At 38.3% G+C, this 22,593-nt stretch overlaps 1 protein-coding gene across 2 annotated transcripts in view; it reads right to left on the bottom strand.

Annotated features, from left to right (window-relative positions):
• Positions 1 to 5,911: 5,911 nt before the first annotated feature.
• The window catches only part of LOC149588409 (metabotropic glutamate receptor 1-like), a 28,409-nt gene continuing 11,727 nt past the window's right edge, over positions 5,912 to 22,593 (bottom strand). The window contains exons 3-9 of one of the 2 annotated variants that reach the window (XM_089862619.1): positions 15,634 to 15,880; positions 14,740 to 14,972; positions 14,360 to 14,603; positions 13,404 to 13,569; positions 12,827 to 12,953; positions 10,953 to 11,874; positions 5,912 to 8,419 (exon numbers count right to left, since the gene is read on the bottom strand). In XM_089862619.1, coding sequence (XP_089718745.1) covers positions 7,183 to 8,419; positions 10,953 to 11,874; positions 12,827 to 12,953; positions 13,404 to 13,569; positions 14,360 to 14,603; positions 14,740 to 14,972; positions 15,634 to 15,880 — 3,176 coding nt within the window. In that variant the 3' untranslated portion in view covers positions 5,912 to 7,182. The remainder of the gene's footprint in view (positions 8,420 to 10,952; positions 11,875 to 12,826; positions 12,954 to 13,403; positions 13,570 to 14,359; positions 14,604 to 14,739; positions 14,973 to 15,633; positions 15,881 to 22,593) is intronic. The other variant, XM_089862621.1, reaches the window with a different exon arrangement.

The following is a 22,593-nucleotide window of genomic DNA, read 5'->3' as shown; positions in this document are numbered from 1 at the left end:
TCCTATTTATTAACTCTTGATTATACGTTCGTTTATTCTGTTGGTATGGAAAGCTATTTGTTCATTTGCATTTATGGTTTCGTACGCGAATTCGCGATTACTCGCGTAATAAAATGAAACCCGGGGTAAAGGCAATGGTTTAATTATAAAATCACTCTTGTATAACCTTATCCTTATTAACTCTCTGTCTTCGACTGAAAATCAAATGAAATGTCGAGGGTTAAAAGCTCTCTAGTTTCGTTTCGATGTTATATAAGCAACCAAAGAATTGAAATTTAAATAAATAAAATAAAAAAAAACCCTTACTAAAATTCAAGGCAAGGCAAAGCAAAGCCCAAGGGTTGCAAATTTTAGGTTCAAGAGAAAATTCCTTTTTTTATATACGTTGATTCGCTTCTTTTCTTCAGTCGCGGATAAAATTCTCTCGAATTTAGACGGCCATTAAAAAACCATTGGGTTTTGCTCTATGAAGCGTACCAAAGAGATTCGTTTAAAAGGGGGTGTGTATATTCCGTACACTACATTGGCAATCTTTAAAGTTACTTATTTTGCACCGAGCTAAAAGGTATATTTTATCCTTTCCAAGGCTCGAAACTCTCCTTTTCCTCTTATTATAGTAGGAAAACGGAATGGGTATTCCATCGGGAAAGATAGGACTAGCGGCAGTCTCGAGTATTTAGTCGGTTTCATTCTAAGAAAGGGTTAAATAAAACGGGAATTTCCTTAGGAAAAGGGTGTCTTTTAAAAGTGAAACAGTCTAAGTACATAGCCCCAGTAACCAACCAACCACTTTGGGTTTAAAAACGAACGAGATCTCTCGCGCTCCTTGTCATTTGAAATTTTCTTTTTTGGTATCGATTGCTTTGGACGATGAATTATACACTCTTAGAAAAAAGGGGTTTTTAAGTAATATATTTAAGGAATTTAGCTCTATCTAAGGGTGTATTCCTATACTTGGAGAGAGAAACAGGGGTGAGGGGTCGGAAGCTTGCCGAAATCTCTTTTAAACCAAAATAATCCCAAAATCTCACCTTAAAATCTAAAAATCGGGATATCTCACAAACCACAAAATCTAAAAATTTCATTCAAAATCTCGAAATCTTAACCTAAAATCTCAGCCTAAAATATTATGATATCAAAAATTAATGGTTTTATATGTTAAAATAGCCAATTTTTCACCAATATTTATTTCACTTAAAATTCCGTAATCTCATTGAAAACCCCGAAATCTTAATATCTCGGGCAAGATGTCAAGATTTCTAAAATGTTTTCGAAATCTTGGAATCTATCTCAAAATCCCAATGCCAAACGTCCGACCTCTCGACGAGAATGGGATACTTTCGGCAAAGACTGCGTGATGTTGGTGGAGAAGTTTTAATAGGAACGCCGGGATTAAGGGAAAACGAAAGCCATGAACATCTGGCAACGAAAAAAGCGAAGCGAATGTAGCCATTGCTTGTATGATAAAAACACTAGCCCGAACGATGTAGCTGATTAAGGTTGACTTAAAGGATTAAAAAGAAATAAGCGAGACTTTTTCAACCATGATGGTATACAAAACCATTACATCCTCCACTCGGTTTGCTTTAACTCGCTGACATCCCTCCCTTAGCCTAATGGAGGGAGTTTTATCAAATACAAATGTAAATAACAGAATGTGAACGTGATAAGGAGATCACGGGTGTCACGTGATTCGGGTTGCCTCTGTGTTAGTCAAATAAAATACAGGGTTCAAATGATCAGATTTGACTAAAATAATACCTTATAAAAATATTAAAAAAAAAGAATTGTGAATCTTGAGTTTGAAATTGCGTCTATCGTTTCATATATTTTACTTAAGTGGTTTAGATAAATATAGATGAAATATCGATTTAACTTATACCACGTGCTGGGCTTCTGTTTTGGAAATCTGATCGAAATACGCGGTTGAAACGTTAAAGTTTTGGTTAAAAGTTTTGAAACGCTGCCTTCAGGGATAGCGTTTCTCTATACTTCCTTCCTTCGGTCATCGATTTTGAAGCAAACCCATCCTTTTAATAAATAGGGGGGCGAAATGGGGGGTTGGGGAACCCTCTCTGTCCCATCAATTAACTTTACCGCTTCGCCATCATTCTACCGTAACCCGCAAAACAATCTCCTATTAATGCTTTAAAGAGAAAGATGCTGCATGGGACCAACCGCAAACTCCGCCTTCATTCAAAATGGAGGAATTACATATACATACATACATATATACATACATACATGTGGTCCATATTACTCCGTCCTAATTCCGAAGGGATGGTATGGTATTCTCAAGAACAACTATAGTGCATGAGACATGGCAAGCTAGGAATTATTTTGAGATTATTTGGGAAAAGGGTATTGTAAGTAAGGATATGATAGGAAACAATTTTATGCCCCGCCTTTTTCGAAATTCTTTTCCAACCGTCGCGCCACCTATGAGGGTAAAATGCATTGAATGGAATTTTGTCGAATCGGCGAAGAATTTGAAACTCCCTGAAGGAATGAATTCTCGCCCTAGATATATAATACCAAATGTTTTAAAATCGTATTGTATATCGCCCCCCGCTTTTGAAATGTTTATTTTTGTTTCTTTTAATCCATTGTATTGTATCATGGTTTGAATTTTGGCCGCATTATCTTTTAATTTACTGAGGGATCCGACATTATCCTAAAGGTTTCACATGGTTTCCCTTTTATTTTTCTCAAAGATTTCGCGTAAATATCACACCCCTCTGTTCAGTTTCTATCTTACTAATGAGAACTTCGGAGAAACTCATCCAGCCTCGGGACAAGAAGGGTTTAGAGGCTGTTGTTGGTGTAAGGTTATACTCTAACTTAGATAATTCTCAATCTCAATTGATTACCACAGAAATATTATTTAAATACAAAGTGACGAATTTAGAAAACTGAATACTGGGCGTTGATCAAAAGATAGGAATGATTTGAGCTGAGCTTTCTAATTGAGAAAATAGTCGGCGAAATTTTATATATAGAGTTGCTAGTTAAATTCCTTTTGTTCTCGAATTATTGTTGCGGAAGATTTTAAGGGTTTCGCGGCTTGGTGAGCCGCACTCTCTTTACAAGTCTACCCTTTATTAAATTAGAACTCCAGCATGCGGGAAGGGACTTTGCTGCTTTAGAATCATAGATCTGTCTGTCTGGTGAATTTAATTATTTCAACTATGAATATTCAACTACCCCATCTAAAACATCTTCCTCGATCACATTGTCCTTTTGATGATTTAAATTAGTTTCAATGAGATTTAATTAAATCCAGTTATAAATTAAACAGGTTTTTTAACTTTACTCCAAAAGTAACGATCATTTCCTATAAGAATCTTTACGAGATCGTTAAAAAAAGACTGTTTCGCTCTAGATATTTTTTCCCACTGTCACACATTTTTATCGAATTCAGCGACTATTTTAGGGTCTTTCCGGCGGTTCTGAAATAAAGAAATCTATAAAAATCTTAGGAACCCCTAAAGACTGGGACTGCGAAATTTGGAAAGGTTAAGAAATAATGTCTGTAAAAAAAAGGTATCGTTTGGCAAACTAGTTTAAAATGTATTTCTTAACCTTTCTAGTTAGTGCTCCCGCTCAGAGACTAGATGGGAATTTCCACGAACCCCCATTCCTTATTCGGGCCTTGGCAAACCTTAATTGAAATTGATTTTTATATTCCGCGAGCATCCAGTAGATGAGTTTGTACTGAATTTTTGAAAAGTAATCTTAACGAATGCGGGAAGAAAAATTCCCATTTTATTACATTTGAAGACGCAGCGTGTAATTATTTGTAGCGCAATTGTTTTTTAGACCCGGCTGAGATAATTTTAAAAATTAATTTAGTATAAATCCGGATTTTGCCTGCAGAATGGCTTCTCCTTGAACTTTGGTGTATGGCGTGTGAAACACTTCTACAGGGGCTATGGGAAAATACATTGAAAGTTTTCCCCTGGATGGTGGCTTTCCCTCATTAAAAATATAATTTATTTTGAAATAAATCCTAGCCGTATATAATTCATATAAAACCGTTTATATTTAACAGAACTATCATTAAAACTCTATTATCAATTTAATTACAGTAACTTGAAATATTAAACTCAAATATTATAGTTAATTATTTTAAGCCCTTATTGCAGGCATTTTTTTCTTTCTGGGTTTCATTTTGCAAACGACTCTTTTTCTTACGTTATCTTTTTTCTAATTAAAAGAGAACCCTATCCCCTCAGTCCTTGCAACGTTCTTTCTGTTGTACCTAAAAAAGGATGACATTGTAATCTAACCCGCGTCTGTTTTCCCCTTTACCCGTAACCTGACTAGCTAGGTACACGGCGCAGGGTTCATACAAAACCAGGAAATATCAGGGGAATATATTGTTGACTAAAAATTCAGGGAAACTCAAGGAAATATATACATAATTTTTTTGTAAAATACAGAGGAATTTCTGATGGGAGGTTTTAATAAGTTACCAAGTGGCCTTGTACCTGGAATGATATGGATTAAAAAAACCTGGAAAATCTGTTTTTCCAGTGGTTGTATTAACCATGACCGCGTTATACTATCTCGTTTCCTGGAAAATGCCAAACGCAACAATCCATTCCGTTCTCTCGCTCCTTCAGGGAATCCCCGGATGATGCCCTGGAAAGTTCTCCCCTCTTTTCTCTTTCATTTCTTTTTAATTATAAAAAGTACTCCTCTTAAGCCTTGGCCCTAACGTCCCCGAGGCCTATTGACTTAACGACATACGATCTTACTAATCTCTTCCAGGGAAAAACATAGTAGAGCTTTAAGGAATGATTTTATCCACTTTTTAACGCTTTCGTCAAATGTTTGCCTTAATTAATAAGAAAAAAATTCAAAAATGAATTGAGGGGGTCATTTGTTTTATTATTTCTATCCTTTGGTAACCGTATTGTACACTTGGTGCTCAAGTTTCGAAATGAAACAAAAAAAGGATATTTTTTTTAATTATTATTATTATTATTTCACAATACAACTTGACCATATATTTTTGATATTTATAACATTCAATTATTTTATTTTTAATCAATTTTTTTTCTTTGTTCAATCAGGCCATTATTGTTTATTAATTTATTTAAATCTTTATCATCTTTGGAACGTCACTAGTGAATTTTAATTGTATTTCTTGACAACCAATTAATTTCTTTTATAATTTTGGATATTCAATATTGTTAAGATTTATTTTTTTTATTTTAATACATAGAAAAATATTTTGTTTCACCACCAACAGGGGGCTCCCAAAATCATTTCTTATCTTCCGATAGTTAGATATTCCAAATTTCTTTTTTATTAGGTATCGTTAAAATTAGGCCATTTTTTTTTCAAAATTTTAAAACCTTCGTTTAATTAACAATTAAAAATTTATCCAAATTGGTTGATTTTTGTCCTAATTTTAAAATTGACCTGGTGGAAGACGTTTTAAAAAATTTCTTGTTCCTCTTAAATTTTATTTTAAATTTTTAACATAACTTTAATTATTATATTTATTAGGGTTCACTAGGGGGTGTATTTTTGTTATTTCTATAATTATCTCTTTTAATTTTATTCTTAATTTAATTATTTAACAACGGCACCGTTTCGTGATTAGTTTCGAATTTGACTAGATTTAATTTATCAACTTTTTCTTTCTTTCTTAGGCCTTTTAATTAATTAATTTATATTTTTGCTTATTTTAATTATTCTTACAGTATATTTATCACCGTTTTTTTCTCGTAGATAATAATTTTAATATATTAACCATTATTCCAATCTATAACTATATTGAATAGAAAACACCAATTTTTTCGCGACAGATCATTCGAGTTTTCACGTTTTAAAATGTATATATAATTGCCACAGGGATTGAAATATGTTTTTTTTTTTTTTTTTCAATTACAACAATTATTACAGTTTTTCAAAAACCTTCTTTGTTTTTGGACAAAAACACCAGTAAAAAACGCAAATATATTTTTTATTTTTCAATTTTTCGATTATATTTAACTTTGGTTTCAGTTTTATTATTTTTTTTTAATATATATTTATCCCAATATTTTATATTATAGCTTTGATATGCTATTTCGTTTTTATCTTCTTGATCTTGCAAGGGGCATTGCTGGGAATGTATTTTTATATATATATAAATCAATCAAGGGATTTAGGATAAAACTTTTCAGGCTAAAACAGATTAGGACAGACAGAGACTGTGACAAAGCATTAGCCGGTGTATTATTACTCGATTTATTGTAATTCAACGTTTGGTTTATTTTTATTTATTTTTCTAATTCATATACGTCGAAAAAGGGGGTCGATTTTGGTTCCTTTTTCCGTTTTTAATTTTTTTTTGTGATATCCGTAGCTGCATCGAGGGCTGCAAAGAGCGTAGCTATTTATTAATCAATTTATTTATTAATTTATAAGTTTGCACGAGAACTTTCAAATTTTTTATTGTGTTCATTTTCAAAATGCAACTTGTTTCATTTTTTCCCCCAAGTGAGTGAGCGAAATTTTTCGTAACCGCTTATATTAATTAACGTTGGTCATTAATTAATATTGGTTAATTTAATAATGACTAGACTTCGCTATATATACTATATAAAACTGTGTTTTGTTCGGAACAAACTTGAACGATTGATATTTATTTACACCGGATAAATTTTTATTTTTCTTTTTGGTTTAATTTAGGTTTATTTTTTTTTTTTGCTAAAAAAATTTAAAACATCACTTGGTCTTCCTTTTAATATATAGGTTTAATTTTTTAGCGAACATCCATCCACACTTGTTTATTTGTTTATATTTTTTATTTGGTTTTGAGTTTAATTCACGTTGAAAGACACGCATTTCGAGGTTTATAATTAAAACGGTTTATGTTTTTTTGGGTTTGGTTTGTTTTGGTTCCAAGTTTTATAAAATCCTTCAAAGTTTTTGGTATATTTAATTTTTGAGCGTTCAGCCGTGAAAATGTGGGAGTGAGAGATGATTTTTTGGGGGAGGTTGGGTTAGGCGCTTGGACTTTAATTAAATTTTAATTTAATTTTGAAATAAATAAAATTGGGAATTATGAGCTGTAGGATAAAATAATGCATTTTGGGATGACTTTCACAATACGATATTCGAGGCCACGCGCGCGCGCTAGATGGCGTTATTAACTTCATTATCGTTTGGGAATAATTAATTCTCTCAACCGTTAAGATGTCGATTGTCCGATCTGAGTGAAGTTTCCGCTTGACCGCTCATCGTAATTCGTGGTCCGCTTTGACTACTGGCGCTAGTTGTCCATATTTCGCCATTGTCCACTACGGGTGACTTTAAAGGTTGAAGATGAATGGCCGAAGACGTTGCCCCAACTTCCGGTTCGAAACCTTGGGCAGAGAGTGGTCTAGACGTTCCCGGACTGCCCAGATTAATGATAATGTGTTTGTAAATCCCGCTACCCGGAGTGTCCTCGCTTCCGCTACTGGCGCTTTCCTCCACTATGGAACTGGCCGCGTCGAGTAAACTCTCTTCGCTTCGAATGGATGGTAATTCCGCCCTCTTGACCACCGTCAAAGGTTCATCTTCCGACGCCGACGTTTTGTCACCGGAAGGGGGGCTAGCTCCCTCAACGCGTTGCATTCGATTATAATGCGGGGACGTGGAACGTTTGGGTAAGATTCCCATGGCCCTCTCTTTCAGTCTGGGAACGTCATTCTTATCCGGCAAAGAGGACAAAGAATGACGATGATTTTTAGCACCATTTCCCGATCCCGACGACGCGGCGACGGTATACTCGACTTCTACGCGGTCGCCGTCGTCTTGTATCGTTTGCTGTATGACGGGTCGAACGAATCCGATACCCGTGTCGTACATTTGATGCGTGGTGACGTTCGTTTTCAAGAGGACACCGGAATAACGCGGTGGCTCGTCATCTTCGTCGGGGGTCAAAGTCGAGACGATGGTCTCGGATCGAACCACCCGACGTCTCAGTGACGGTAACCACGATTCCAAAAGGTCGTCCGTCGTTTGACAAGCCGTTTCCTCCTTGGGCACTAAACGCGCGCCTCGCAACAATTCCTCGAAACCGGGTATCTCTTCGGCTTCACTCCCGTACGTTCCTTTTAAAATCCCGATTAGTTTCTTCTTTTCTTGACTACCTGGACTATCGTCGCCGCTCGACGCGCTTCTTTGCGCCGGGAAGCGACAAACGACGGCTTCACCTCCGTGAAAGGAATCGGTCCTTTTGAATTTGGTCTTACGATCCAGGGCTTCGGCGGCCCGAACTGCCCTTATGTGTTGGGCCACGCTGGCTGCGATTTTGTCCTGTTTACTGATCCGGAATCTCTCGAAGATGTTAAAACTGGGGCGCCTCTTTTGAGCCGATTTGTCCTTTTCTTTTTGTTGTTGTTTCAAAACGTTGGCGACTTCCATCGAATGGTTCCTGCAATTCCGTCGCAAATCCGGCAAATTTACAAAATAAAAAGAGAAAATTAATTAGAAAAGAAAACGATTAAATTTCTGTTCGGGACAGATGCCGAGATTCCTCAAATATAAATTTTCAATCGCGAAATACAAGATGAAATATTATCTCCGAGAGTTTTAAATTAAAGCCCTTTCAGACGTCATAAAACGATTCGCGTTCTGAATGGGCCTTTACTTCCAAACTTCAAATGTGATAAATAAAATCGAATTTCTATATAGGGAGTTAGGGACATTTTTATTTTTTTAACCTAATATAAAAGAGGACATAAGATACATTTTCTTCAAAGAGACAAAAAGAAAGAGAGAGATATAGAAGAGAATTGTACAAAAAACACCGTTAAATTTTTATTGGATTTTTCTTAGAAAAGAGAACATCAGGCGGTGAAAGGTTTATAACGGCTTTTTATCAATACGGGATTGTTTTCTCTCCATCGTTACAACCATATTCTCCTTAAGGATTTTAGGTTGTTTTTTTATTTGATATCTTCATGGTTCGGTATCAATATCTGTCGTAAAATGCGACAGGACCCAATATGGTGCACGCGTGGTTATGAAATGTACCTAAAAGCAGATAGCAAAACTTAACTCGGAACTGGAATATCTCACAAACATTAAAATAAATAATGAGAATTTACGGTATCATATACGATACGGCTTTTAACTTAATTACTTAATGAATAAGTCTTTCTAAAATGTGCTTGGAAAGGAAGTAGAAATAATTGGAGAAAGCCGCCAAGGCTTAGCTTTTAACTTTTATTGGGAAAACTTCTATAAACCGAGAGTATATTTCTCCGTCTAGGAATTACGAGGTTTTCGGGAAATTGCTATTGCTACTCTCGTTGAATGAAAGAGAATCCTTGAAAACTAGTCGTGGAAAATATATCTATATAAACAAACGAAGTTCTTTGGTTGAAGATGAATAGACCGGAAAAATATTTAAGGATTATTATATCTCCTCAGAGACAAACCAAGACAGATATAAAACCAGAAAAGATATTTTTTTTTCTCTATCAAAATCGTTATCCTAAATCTCGCAGTTCTTTTTCTTCTTCTATCTCTTCTGTTGACAATTTTAGCTATCTCTTTCCTCCCTTTCTCTCTTCAATTTTAGTCTCCCAGTGGTTAAATATGATCCTTTTGTTGGGGGGAATTGCCGTGGTTTAATACCCATTCGCCCTTGACGCCAAGATTGAAGAATAAACGGTTCCTTTTCTGTCTCACCCCAAAATGTCTCTGCAATATTGAACAACTTTCTCTAGACTCTACGACGGAATTATATTCTCGTGAATTTATTCAATAACCTTTAAATATTGCGCTTTTCAAAGGAACGGACCACTGCGCGATTATTAGAAGATACGTACATATGCCTATAGAGAATTGTGTCGTGGCGCTTTCAACTGTATTGAAACTACAACTTGTTTCACATTATTTTTCTCCTTGAAGTGCAGGAGGGGCAAAAAATGGGGCAACTTGTATTAAAACGGAACGGGTAGCGAATTTTTTAAGAAGAAATACCGGAAATAGTTTTTTTTATCCTCTGAAAATTCTTTGGCAGCCATCTAAAGTACTCCCCGGAGTATGTCTCTATCCTCTATCGTCCAATTGGGAGAAGATTATAGCGCGATAAGTCCTTATCTTGGTCATATTTGAAAGCGGAATGAAGGTCCAAGTATCGCTAGAGTACGAAATCTACCATCGCGAGCCCTTTTACCTTATTCGGTGTCGCATCGTGGTCGAATGATAGAGCTTAAAGGAAAGACGTGAGATGGAGTGTACCAAAGGTAGGGGCTCGCGCTCCGGGAGACTGTCGTTGCCACGCATGGCCCAAAAACATTTCTACTCCGACTCACGTCTCCTCAAAGAATGTAGAGCCGGATGCTTTTATGCTTTTAAAAATATAGGCATTTTGTAGTGGTGGGGGGGGGGATAAAAATATGAAACTTCAACATGCAATGTTTTAAAAGTTCTGTAAAATATGAGGATGAAAAGAGATCGAAGAAATTGAGCAATTTTTTTCAGCTTATGGGATTGGATAAAATTCTCTCCCTCTCTTTCTCTCTATTGTTTTTTTCTGCACGTAATGTTTTTACGATCCACCGTCTTTTATTTTGCCTCAATTTACGACTATAGAGTTAAGCTTATTTACGAGGAAACTTTTAAAGAAAGCGATTGGTTTTTTTTGTAAAACCCTCTTCCGTTTTTAATAAAAATCCGAATACACGTATAACCAGACAGTAACGCAACAACAATAAGGATGATAGATGGGTAGAGCCAAGGCTTAGGGTAAAATGGGATTTACAAGCGGGGGTGGGAGGGGGTGCGTTTAATTCAGGGTAATCGTAATTTGAGTCACGCGGGATCGTTAATTTAAAGCGAGGGATTTATAAGGATAGGCAAGATGCATGCAAAGGCGAGCAGAAACCTGACAACTATATTTACTGGGATGGTGGTGGTGGTGGGGGTGGTGGTGAAGAACAAAAATCATAACTAACCTGGGAGATTCCATGCTAAAATCCGAGGTGGAATGGGAAGAGTTTCTGGAAACTCCGGAATTGACGTACCCGATGTGACATCTGACGTTTTTGGCGGTGGTAAAGGCGCTCCGGCTGTTTTTCTCCGGCCGGAAGAGAATGATGTACACTTTGGGAAAGAAGAGGAGGACCAGAGCCACCAGGGCGCTAAAGCTGACGCATAAGCACATGGTGATGACTTTGGACTTGCTCCCGAAGTACGTCGGGATGAAAGCCAACCAAATGACCAAGGTGGTGTACATGGTGAAACCGATAAACTTGGCCTCGTTGAAATTCTCCGGAACGTTTCGCGTCTTTACCGCGTAGACGGTGCACATGGCGATCAGGAAAAAGTCGAAGCCTAACGGGGCGATGACTCCCAACGGAGTCGTGTTACAGACCAGTTTGACGCGATTCAAAGAAGGATACGATAACATCGAGTCGGCCGGCTCGAAGACTAACATGGCCGAAATAATACCACCTTCCACCGAAATCAATAACCACGTGATGAACATTTGAGCCGTGGCGCTCATAAACTTTGGTTTCTTGGTTATAATTTTCTTCTTGGAACCGGCGAGAATGCGGGCGATTCTATTCGTTTTGGTCACCAAGGCGGCGTACATCATGGCGAAACTTAAACCGGGTAAAATTCGGGAGAGGAAACAAGATATTTGCGTCGGTTTGGCTATCAAGGCGAACGTCGTGGCGTAGCACAAATACATGCCCACCATTATAATGTAAGAGAGTTCCCGAGTAGAGGCTTTGACCACCGGGGTGTCGTTGTGTCGGACGAAGACCACCATTACGAAAACGGTCACCATAAAACCCAGACAAGCCACAGTCATAGCCACTATCGCCGTCGTGTTGGTCCAGGCTATGTATTCTACGCTCAACATGTAACAACCTGACAAACAAAGAATACGACAAACGTTATTCAACCCCATAGAATAAACCAAGCTAATAGATAAGTAGCCCTTGACTCTCAACTATCTAGGCGGATTTTGTATGTGTATGACGAATTTTTCCTAGCTACACCTCCCAAATAATATACTTTGAATTTTGTTTGAAATGAAAAACGACTGTTGATATTTAGCCTAAATTTTTTTGTATGCGTTATTTATTTTTCACAAAGACTGTTTCTTTTCAGTCAAATGCAGCTCGGGTCGCGTTGATTTTTCCTTCCGACAAACCTTATTCCGGCCTTAGCCGGCGGCTGAGGATAATGTCAAAAGCGGTGAAGCGAAATTTGCGCGAACCATCCGCTAAACGAAGATGATTGTACGTATATCCATATCACATCCCCCTATGTTCCGTTACGCGTGTCTCTTTTTTGTCACAAAATTTTGTGTTCCGTTGGTTGGCATATATACGCCTTCCTTATCTCTCGCCACGTTTTCGCTTAACAGCATATATCCTCTCAAAATATTAAGCTAATTTAATTCTAAACCCTGACCGACATCTCTTTTTCCCATATCCGACCGTTGTCAAAAAATTCCTTTTCCCTTCTTAAAGAAAAACGGAACGAAACTTTATATCCGCAATCTTTTCTTATACAGAATATCCGCGTGTATTCAAATAGAGACAGGCCCGGGGTTAACCATAAAACTAAAATGTTACAGGCTAGGGGTTCTCGGACCCAACCTTGAGGAACTTAACTAACTACATCACGCCATAAACCTTCCCCTATTGTTACTGACATTAACCATGCAGTTTGGTTCATCAAATTCGTAAAAAAAAAAAAAAAAAACAAACAGACCACTTTTGAAATATAATAATCAATTATCGAGCTATTTTAAATATCGATTTTGGGGTAATTTTGAAGGTAAAGTAAATATTTTTGTTAAGGGTTGGTTTACCAGTTAGGTTGTCGTTGGGCCACCATCCTAGATCACAAGCTTGACAGGTATACTCGTCTTTCAAATATTCGTTCTCCTTGCATTGAAGGCAAACCCAGCAACACTTGACACTTTCCGATTGGACACTCTAAGCGCGTCAAAGAGAGGGAGAGAGACAAGATTGGTTGGGGATAAAAATAAGATTTCTCCGAAAGATACTCGATTCCAAATTTCCAAAAATAGAAGTAAGGGATTAAAAATATAGTTCTTAAGACCAATTCAGACTATCTGACGAAAATCTTACGAACGTGAGCTATACGCTTTAACAGACATTATATGAAACGTTTTTGGATTCTTGGCCCGGTAGTCTGAATGGGCTTTTAGGTATAAGACCATCCGGGTTGAGAGAGTGCGCCGTTTCACTCAACGCGGACCAAATCGGAAAGTCTTTGGCCGCAAGCTCCTTTTACAAAACGTGTAGGATCAAATATATACTCGGAAGGATTTGGTCGGTCTTTCCTCAATATACTACCACCCCCCCCCAGTACGGTATCATCTTTCCGTCTTAAAACGTATACTTGTGTACGAAAGGACTTACTTTGACCATGCCCTTATCGCAAGGCTTGCTGCAAACGGACTCTGGTATCTCTCCCGATCGAAATTGAAGGTCTTTGAATATGTTCAATTGTCCACTGATCCACGAACCAACGTTAACGTATTCGTACGTTGTTTCGTTGATTTTTTGGAAATTCATGATGTCATACCTAACATGGTGAAAATGAAAAGAAATTGCGCGTTTTTTAGAACCTTATAATGGTATGATTTTCGTCTAAAAATTTTGACCGCAGCAACATTTTGTTAAGCCTTATCATTCCGGGGTCTACAGAACGTGAAAAAAATAAATGCGATCCCTAAACACTGCCAGTACACGGTTTCCATCATAGCTTCGGTGGGGTAGGCAAGCTGCATGGTACCTAGGGATCACTGTTGCCACTAATCTAGATTGATCTTTAAGCCTAGTTCGGTCAGCTTCCCACATTTTTTTTTGCTTTGTCGGCTTGGATACAGCGAGAAAGAGTATACTTTAGGCCTAGCTGGATCACGAAATCCCTGTACGTGGATAATGGAGGTTGTCTTTCGCCTCTGAGCCCTTAATATATATAGAGAGAGAAAGATGGCTGTACTTTTGGCCAAGAAAAAGAATGTACGGAAACGAAATCATCTTTCCATTCGATGGGAGAAAAACAAGGAACTGTTTTTCCTTTTGGTATAGCGCGTCTGCCCTTCGGGGAGACTCTTGTCTTTGTAATTACGGGGTGGAAATGGTCTCACGCCACGCACCTCCTCCTCTTCCAGCAGTCTTTTATTCGGGGATAAGGCGATTAAAAGTAAAGATCTCTCTATCTCTCTCTTTTGCCGGACTTGTAATAACTAGATTATTTCGTCTTACGCCCTTATGACTCGAAGCCGGCGCCGCCGCACCCTACAACCCAATTAGCTTCGGTTTCATTAGGCTTATTATCCGCGTGGATATTGCGGGATACGAGATCTCACCTTCCAGGAGGGTCCCCATTTTCGTCAAAAGCGACCGTTTCGTTGGCCCAAATAAACGAAACGTTCATTAAGTATTGCAAGAAGATGGAACCATTGACGGGAACCATGGTCGGACATAATCCGTTTCCGTCAGGGCACAGACTACGTTGCATGTTGTGCAGTCCATGGGCGATGGTCCAAATGGCTTTCTTGACAAATGCCATTTTAGTATCCTGTTTGTATTTCTCGGCTAAAGTTTCCCTGCCTGTAGTTAAAAGTAGGTTCGTTACGCAAATAGGCCTTGGTAAAACACCATGTTTTTTAAACTCGAACAGGCCAAGACGTAAGTCAAATGGATAAGTTCGGGTTTATTTGTTTCAAAGCTTGTTTTTGCGACGTACCTGTGCAGGTCCGATTGTACTTGAGGGATTTGGGCCCGATTCCTAAAGAACAGTTAAATTTGAATTGCCAAAACTCCTTGAACCATGGATTTCTTAGATTATTTTTGACGGTTAAATTGAAGTAATACGGATCGAATTTTTGAACGTAGGTGGAGTATATGCGAATTGACAGGCCGCTCAATGCCTCTTCCTCGAATTCTTGCACAACCTCGTGACGGTCTGACCAACCGTCGCTGTCGTTGAGAAAAGAGTCAACATGAGGGGTAGAGAGAGAGAAAGAAAAAAAAAAGAGAAAAAGAACAAAAATTGGAAAAGTTTGATATATGGACAGGGAAAAAATTGCGAGTCCTTGGCTATATCCCTCGAGGTTAAGGAAATATCAAAACTTTTGGAAAAGAGAACCGTACAATGGAAAAATCGTTCGTTCGAACGTCATTTCCACTAGGTTTGCTTCGGGCGGTTTTTGGGAAGCTCCCTTCAACAATGGACCAAGCAAAAATAGGGATAACTCTATATATAGGTTATACCTTTTTGTTTTTCCCATTGAATTTTGTTCAGAAGTCCTTCTAACATCCACAAGTGTGTACTAACCATTACTTATCTAGAAATACTGGTAAGTCTGCAGTCTCAATAATTAGGAAAACTAAATTTTTCGTCACGAGATCGACCACCAAATATCGTAAATTAATTAACCGTTTTCGAGAACAAATACGGAATTTAACCGATTATTTAATTAAACTTGGCAAGATACCTTATTATTTAACCTATCGGTTTGTGACCATCACTAAATTATAAATATGATTTACTCATTTTAATCGTGATTTATTGTGCAATAGTGAGATCTAACCATTGCCCCCCATCTTTACCATAACTACAAACCAAATTGACCTTTACCTTCCTATGAAGAGAAATCTTCCGACGACATTGAGCCTTCTGGTAGCTTTGAGCAAACCTCTGATGGTTAACCCTTCGCAAAAACAGGCAACTACCGGAGCGTTGGGATATTTGAGTAGACCTCTGATGACCGAATCAAAGGCGTTGTCGTCGGCGTTGCTCAAGACGGAATCGCTGGACGCGATGCAAATTCCCGCTTCGTGAGCCAATTTTATAAATCCTTCCATTCCACTTCCGCCGTAGTTTCCTGCGGTTAAACACAAAATAGAAAAATCCATGTTTTAACGAATACCAAAATCCGGTCCTGTTGGGAAAAAAAAAACTTTATTCCTAAAGAAATTTTAATAGAAGAGAGTTTTCCTTACTCCATTATTGTTAAATCAGTTTTAATAAGGCGAGGAATCTTGGGTAATGAACGCGGTTTAAAAAAAATATAGGAAAACTGTCAGAGATGAAGCAGAAATAATCAATACCGGCCGCCGGTTTTCTTGGGGGAGGGGGGGGGGGAGTTCCTACTAGAATTTTGACAGATTCTTTCGCTTTTCTTCCAAAGGAAATTTTCCAAATTTAAATATTTTGACTTGAAAACGAGCTTCCTTTTTTTACTTCCTTCGTTCATAATTGAACACCTGGTTTCCTTCCGAAATCCCCATTTTTGGAATTATTATCTTATACATTTTCCGCCGCGTTTCCGCATTCATTTCGATAAAACGTTAAGCCTAAAATTGATCAATTCATTTTTAAATTACAAAATCGATCGGAAATAAAGGTCTGGATGAGACGCGGAAAATGAAAACATTTAGGAAGTGTAATCTCGTAATGCGTTTTCTACCGATGCCAATTACGTTAAGAAACTTTTGGTCTAAATCAGGTTTTGCCACGAAAACCTGGAAAAGTCAGGGAATTTCAAAATGAGCCAAAAAACTCATGGAAACTCAGGGAATTTACCTAAAATATCCGCGATTCAGCCATTTATCTGGGTGACGTTTTAAACAAAGTTTTAGCGAGAACACGTTTGACCAGACACCGTAACCGAGGGTTTGTTTACTCATATTCTTATATTTAGATCAATAATAGTAAGGCCTAAAAACGTCAGGGAAAATGGGTCAGGGAATTTGGTCACTGGCAACCCTGAAATCAGTGGAAAACCTTTACTAAAGTTTCTTTACTTAATCAAGTACGTGTGGGTGCCTATTTAAGTACTCGTATAGTACGTTTGTAATAAGAGCCGTCGGCACGCCACCTTCCGTGTCAAAACTGAAAAGGGGCAGGTTAGTTCCTATACTGCCTATAACCATACAAGTCCCCCCCCGCCTTTCTCTTTATTTTTTGGTCCGCGCCAACGATTTCCGTTTTGGCCCGAACTCCAAGGTCCGTGTTTACCGCGATACAAGGAAATCAGCGGGTCGGAACGCGTCCTTTTCACCTCCCGCTCGCAACCAATTTCTCCTATTTTTTTTCTCTCTCTCTCTCTTTTCCTTCACTTCGCTTCCTCGACCCGACAGCCTCAGGAAAAGAGAAAGGATATGGGATGCCAAAGGTGTATACTGCTTCCAAGTAGAAATAAGAGAGAGAAACCTGGGTTAGCTATGGAAGAAAATAGTAGTACAGAAAATCCGGGGATTTTTCGCGTCAAGGTGAAGCTTTGGAGCGCGACATCTCTCGCCTCTTTCGATATCCAAGCGACAATTTAGGTTAGAAACGTCATAACTCTAGTTTTCGTTATAGCTCTGTAAATACTCTGTATTCCTGGTAAATATGGTATAATAATATACCCATTTTACGGTGCCTTTTAGTTCAAATCATGTTTGTTCATTAAAAGGGGGTAGCAAAATAGATTTGGAGATCCATACAGGTTATTTTTCAAGTTACGTCATTTTGATTCCGAAATTTCTCTCATCCGCACGCATCTTCCACCCATCGGTTCCTATAAGGTTGCTTCCTGGGTAAGAAGACTGAAGAGTTCTTTAGACCGACCCAGTCGCCTATTCGTAATAATTCTGAACCGGGACATACGCCAGGACCCAAATATCTCAAATCTTTGCAGGGAACCCATTTCCTAAATATACCTTTACCGAGTCCCTGGATTTGCTTTGATCGAAAAACGGTAGTCGGAAGACCCGGTTTTGTTCGTGGACAAACCTTTAATTCCTTCAAAGGTCCAGTAGATTCTTGGGAAAATCGGCCCTAGTAGAAGCCTGTTTAAACATCACCTTTCACCTCGAACGTAAGCGTTGGAGACATAGGAAGTGTCTTCAAAGAGGGAACGCAACATGTATAGACCTAAAGCGTCGTCTCTAGCAACAGCCAATTAACTCGCCCGTTTCTCTGTCGGAAAACGTCCCCTTGCTTTTTTATGCATGCTTGCTTTGAGATTCAACGTGATGTACTAATGCCGCGTGACTTAGCTTAGCTATTTGAGATCGCAATTGCTTCCCTAGTTGTTTCCCTAAATCTTGAATTTCCTCCGCTTGGAGCGAACTGGGAAGTTCTTCTTGGGTGGATGGGAATTCAACGAACTTGATAACACACCTTCTTGGGTTACTTCCCGGGAGTCAAGAAATAACGCACCGCTAGAGGCAGCGCCAGTCGGCTACCCCCCCCCCCCCGGGAGGCTCCGTCTGGTGTTGATTCTTGGCGCCAGGGAAATAACCTAAGATGGAGACTGCAAGATTGCGAGTTATGGTCTATATTATGCGCATAGAAATGTAAAATACTCTGATATACGTATGTAATCAACTCGATTTCGATCAAATTCCCTTCTAGAAATTTGTCGCTAGGGTTAGGAATAATTCCTGCAGTATCAATGCCCCGTTAGCTATGGGCATTTCACCGCGCTCTTCTTATTTTGCAGGTTGTACCTAACGCCTTTTAAAACTCCCTAACCCTTACGTACCCTTATACCGGGCACGAGGATGGTGCTGGCGCGCGCCTTTTCGCCTGATTAACTCCTAATGGTCTCCGATGGACTTTTCGTGTTACTCGTTTTCGGGCTCTTGATAACGGTCTCTAGGCGCTTCTCAACCCCCTGATACACACCCTTATAGCCTAGCTTGATACTTACCCCCACCCCCAAGTTCCAATACTAGACGAAAACGGGGTCCAACTATATTCTGGATTGAAATTAGAAGAGGTGTGCGAGCTAGTCCTCTCCGATATCAACATCTAACCTTACCTTAGCCCCCTTTTAGTCGCTTATTTTGTTTCACGCCAAGAATTCTGCGACAATACCTTATTATTACCCTTCTTCAAACACTTAAAGGGAGGGTATCAAAAGGAAAAGTGAAGTGAGGGCAGGGCGTTACGCGATTGGTCGGAGGTGCTAATTTCAAATTTACAATGAAATCTCAAACTAATTTGAATTTTAAAATCATTCGTTCGGAGTCTGTATTTCCTGGATGTTTCACTTGGTCTTATAATTAGTAGAAGAATCAATAAAAAAATCACTTGATTTTCCTTTTCACCTTCCCTTCAACGACGTTCGCGAGGGTCCTAGCTTCGTTTATGTTGAATTCTCCCATTGGGATGATAGAGGTGTAACTTGCTCGACCTTTTACTCGAGGAAAACTGTATTACAGGGCACACCTTTCATCAAAACGCCAGGTTATATATTGGAACAAAATGAAATTACTAGATCCTTTCTGATATACCGATATGGGACTATACTACAACAGGATTGAGTCGGAATTGCTAGGGAGACGGTGGTACCATTATTATAATCCCTGCACGGGTATCGCGGAATTTATTTCCTCAAATAAAAGCCACCTTCGTACTAGCAATTTTCACAGTCTATAATAGGAGCGTACACTTAAGTACTCGGCCACCGTTTCGCTTCGGTTCTCGCTGTTAATGAAAACGAACCGAGATCCGTGGCTAATCATCTGAAATTTGCGCTAACTCAGGGAAAGTTACAAGTTCCTATATAGGGGGAGTCACTCCAGGACAAAAATGCTCCATGAGCAACAGAACTTGGCTCAACTTAATCTCTTAATATTTGGAATCTTTATTTGCAAAATAATTAAAAATCAGCCATGTCTCCATCTTCTATCGAAATAAAAACAAATGAGATGATTTATTAGTCAGAAATTATTTGATTTTCAAAATACCATTTTAAAGTATTATTTTTAGAAACATTTGCTTATTTCTATCTCTGGCTTCCCGCCACCATCTCACAATCGCCCCCAGTAAGTAGACGAAAACTAAAATGGCCGCTCAGTAAAAGACAACAACCTTTCGTGATTCATTAAAAGTTTAGTAATTTAATCGGTATAAAACTGTATTTGTAAGCAAAATGTACAATCATTATATTTTCAAATTGAAGTTAAACCAGGATCCACTCGATAAAGCCCCTTCATTTTAATTAGATTGACCTATAGGTCACGTTTCCTACGTACTAGAAAACTTAGCAGACGGCCTTATTGATACTAACCAAGGCTTAAGTTAATGATTCAAAAGCGTGGGTTGTTGACGTTTGTTTGAATTCTTAGGACTTGAATTTAAATAATTTCGGATGGGTAAACCATAAACTGTGTTGGAGCGCTTGTTTTAAAACAACTTAAAGCTGACAAAAAGTCCGCTTCTTCAAACTTCTTAAGGAAGGAAGGCACCTGTTTATCCAAAAACTCATCAGGGAGCTGTTATCTCAAAATGGCAAAGAGTCTCGACCCTGATTACCATTTTTATGGAATATTATAAGGTGTCAAAGTCAAGACGATTAAGCTACAGTTAATTTCCTGAGGGGGAGCTTTAGTTCATAATCTCCGCTGCCGGTGATAATTTATTCAATATTATATATTATCCCTTAAAAAAAGAGCCTCTTTATGAAAGGCGCATAGCGATTATTTTGAGTGATTCAAAGTTCACTCAATGTATAATACTGGTAGTGAAAAATGGAAATAATCGATTTGAAACGTATGCCCTAGCTTTAAGAGTAAACATAAGCCGTGCCTAAGCCTAAATTTCACCAAATACGCTAAGCCTTGGTTATAGTTATCTTTAGGGTTTCTATTCTAGGAAAGGGGACGTTATTCTGTAAGTTGTTGAGCATTCTTTATCGAGTAGCGACCACTCTTTTCAACTAAAACTAAGTGTACAGGTTCGGTATATCCTATAGAAGGGTTTTATAACTTTTGCTTGTGAACTTGCAGTCATCTTTGAATCAATAATCATACAAAACTGCTTCAACACTCGCTGTGTACCCATCTCTGAAATTTAACCGAGCTTGCCAATATTGGGGGATAGAAATCAAATTGGCTACGAGCATGATATTAAGCGTTTGAACGTATGTAAACGAACCCTTTGGAGGATTCCAAGGAATTAGGGATCAGATAGAGCAAACGCGGTACTTGAAAGGAATAAGGAATCGGATTTACTTTCGAAATATAGCGGAGGGGATTATACAGAACGCCAGAGATGAGGTCGGATATAATATTAAAAGGTGCTCGGTACATACAGGGTATATCTGATACGTCTGCTATAAATTATATAAGGAAGAAGTTCTATGGGGAAACAGTGTCCCTTTTTTGTCAAAATGGAATAAGAAATGATACATTTTCGACGACCCAAAATTGATTTCCCAAACCCCTTAATTTATGGTATGCAGACTTATCAGATACACCCTGTATGTGCAGTTACTATACTATACTTTCGTTATGTATATAAATAAAATATAGAACTAAGTATAACCGGAAAGAGGATAAAGAGCGCAGGCGTGGGATAGATGGATGCTTTTGGGAAGATTCTCCTGGGCATTAATTCCCGTTTGGAGAAAGCTTTTAGCTAGAAACCAAACATACACGCTCGCCGCCGTTCCACTTTATACCTCTTTCGGATTATTAATTCAGTTTTCTCCCGATATATTTTTAACTAATTCTCTTTGTAAGGTATAAGCTACCTTCTCGAAGAGATGTATGTGCTACAGCTTGTTCCAAAAAGAAAAAGTTCTTTCACTCAAGTACATTGGGATGGTTGGTTTTATTGGCCCAATCAATTTAGAGCTGAAAAATACAATTTCTATGATATTTTTGACGTAAGGGGCACCGTTTACGGAGTATTTTACGGATGACCCATTTAAATTTAAGTAGGATGCTGAAAGAGAATGCTAATTTAATTAAGGGGTTATCTCTAAAACACTCTTGAATCGTAACATGTGGCAAAATCGGTCGTGTAAGTTACATTTTCAACTCAAAATCAATTGACCATAGTACAAAGCCGGGGGGGGGGGGGGTCCTTCTATTTCTAGTAACTAACAACTATCAATCAATTAATGTGGCTTGGAGATTTTGCTGTATCTCTTTAATATTTATATTATTGAACTTTACTCGATATTTTTAAAATTCATTATTATTATAGTTGTTGTTGACGTTATCTTTGCGGATGAGAGGCTTCTCAGAATCGAGTGATATTAAGTTTAAATGAAGCGAATTGTTTTGAACGGGAATTGGGTATAGCTTAGGATGCGCGCCTGAGGTCATCGTATAGATCCGATTAGATTAAATACGATAAGCGCTCCGTATATTCTATGACTTCAATTACGCGTATATATAGCTCCTGCAGTCGTTAAGGCCTTGATCCACCTTCATCGAGGCCTTTCCGCGTTTACAAATTATCGAACTGTTAATGTCCACGCCGCGCCGCCATGTTTAGTAATTACCGTACCCCTTTCTCCCCCCCCCTACAGTTCACGCGCCAGGTAACGCGCGTCCCCTCAGCCTATAGATTATTAATTTAAACACCGAGGTAATTTACCCTAAATGTTGTTACTTTGCCTATACCCATTAATAAGTATCCAGGTATTGTTTTCCGAACCCATTCCGTATTCGGAATAATTACAATTTGCGGCGTGCGTGCGTTGAGAGAGGTTAAATTAAGGCGGGAATCGAAGGCTTAGGTCACGCGCGATGCCTTCCAATTAGGCCTAGAACAATCCTTAAATTCCTTCCATATTTAAAAATATATAGT

The sequence above is a fragment of the Phalangium opilio genome, unplaced genomic scaffold (genome assembly GCF_054372755.1).
Source record: "Phalangium opilio isolate 3A_F unplaced genomic scaffold, DU_Popi_V2 ptg000650l_1, whole genome shotgun sequence".
Classification (NCBI taxonomy): Eukaryota; Metazoa; Arthropoda; class Arachnida; order Opiliones; family Phalangiidae; genus Phalangium; species Phalangium opilio.
This window is presented reverse-complemented; position numbering and strand designations above follow the sequence as displayed.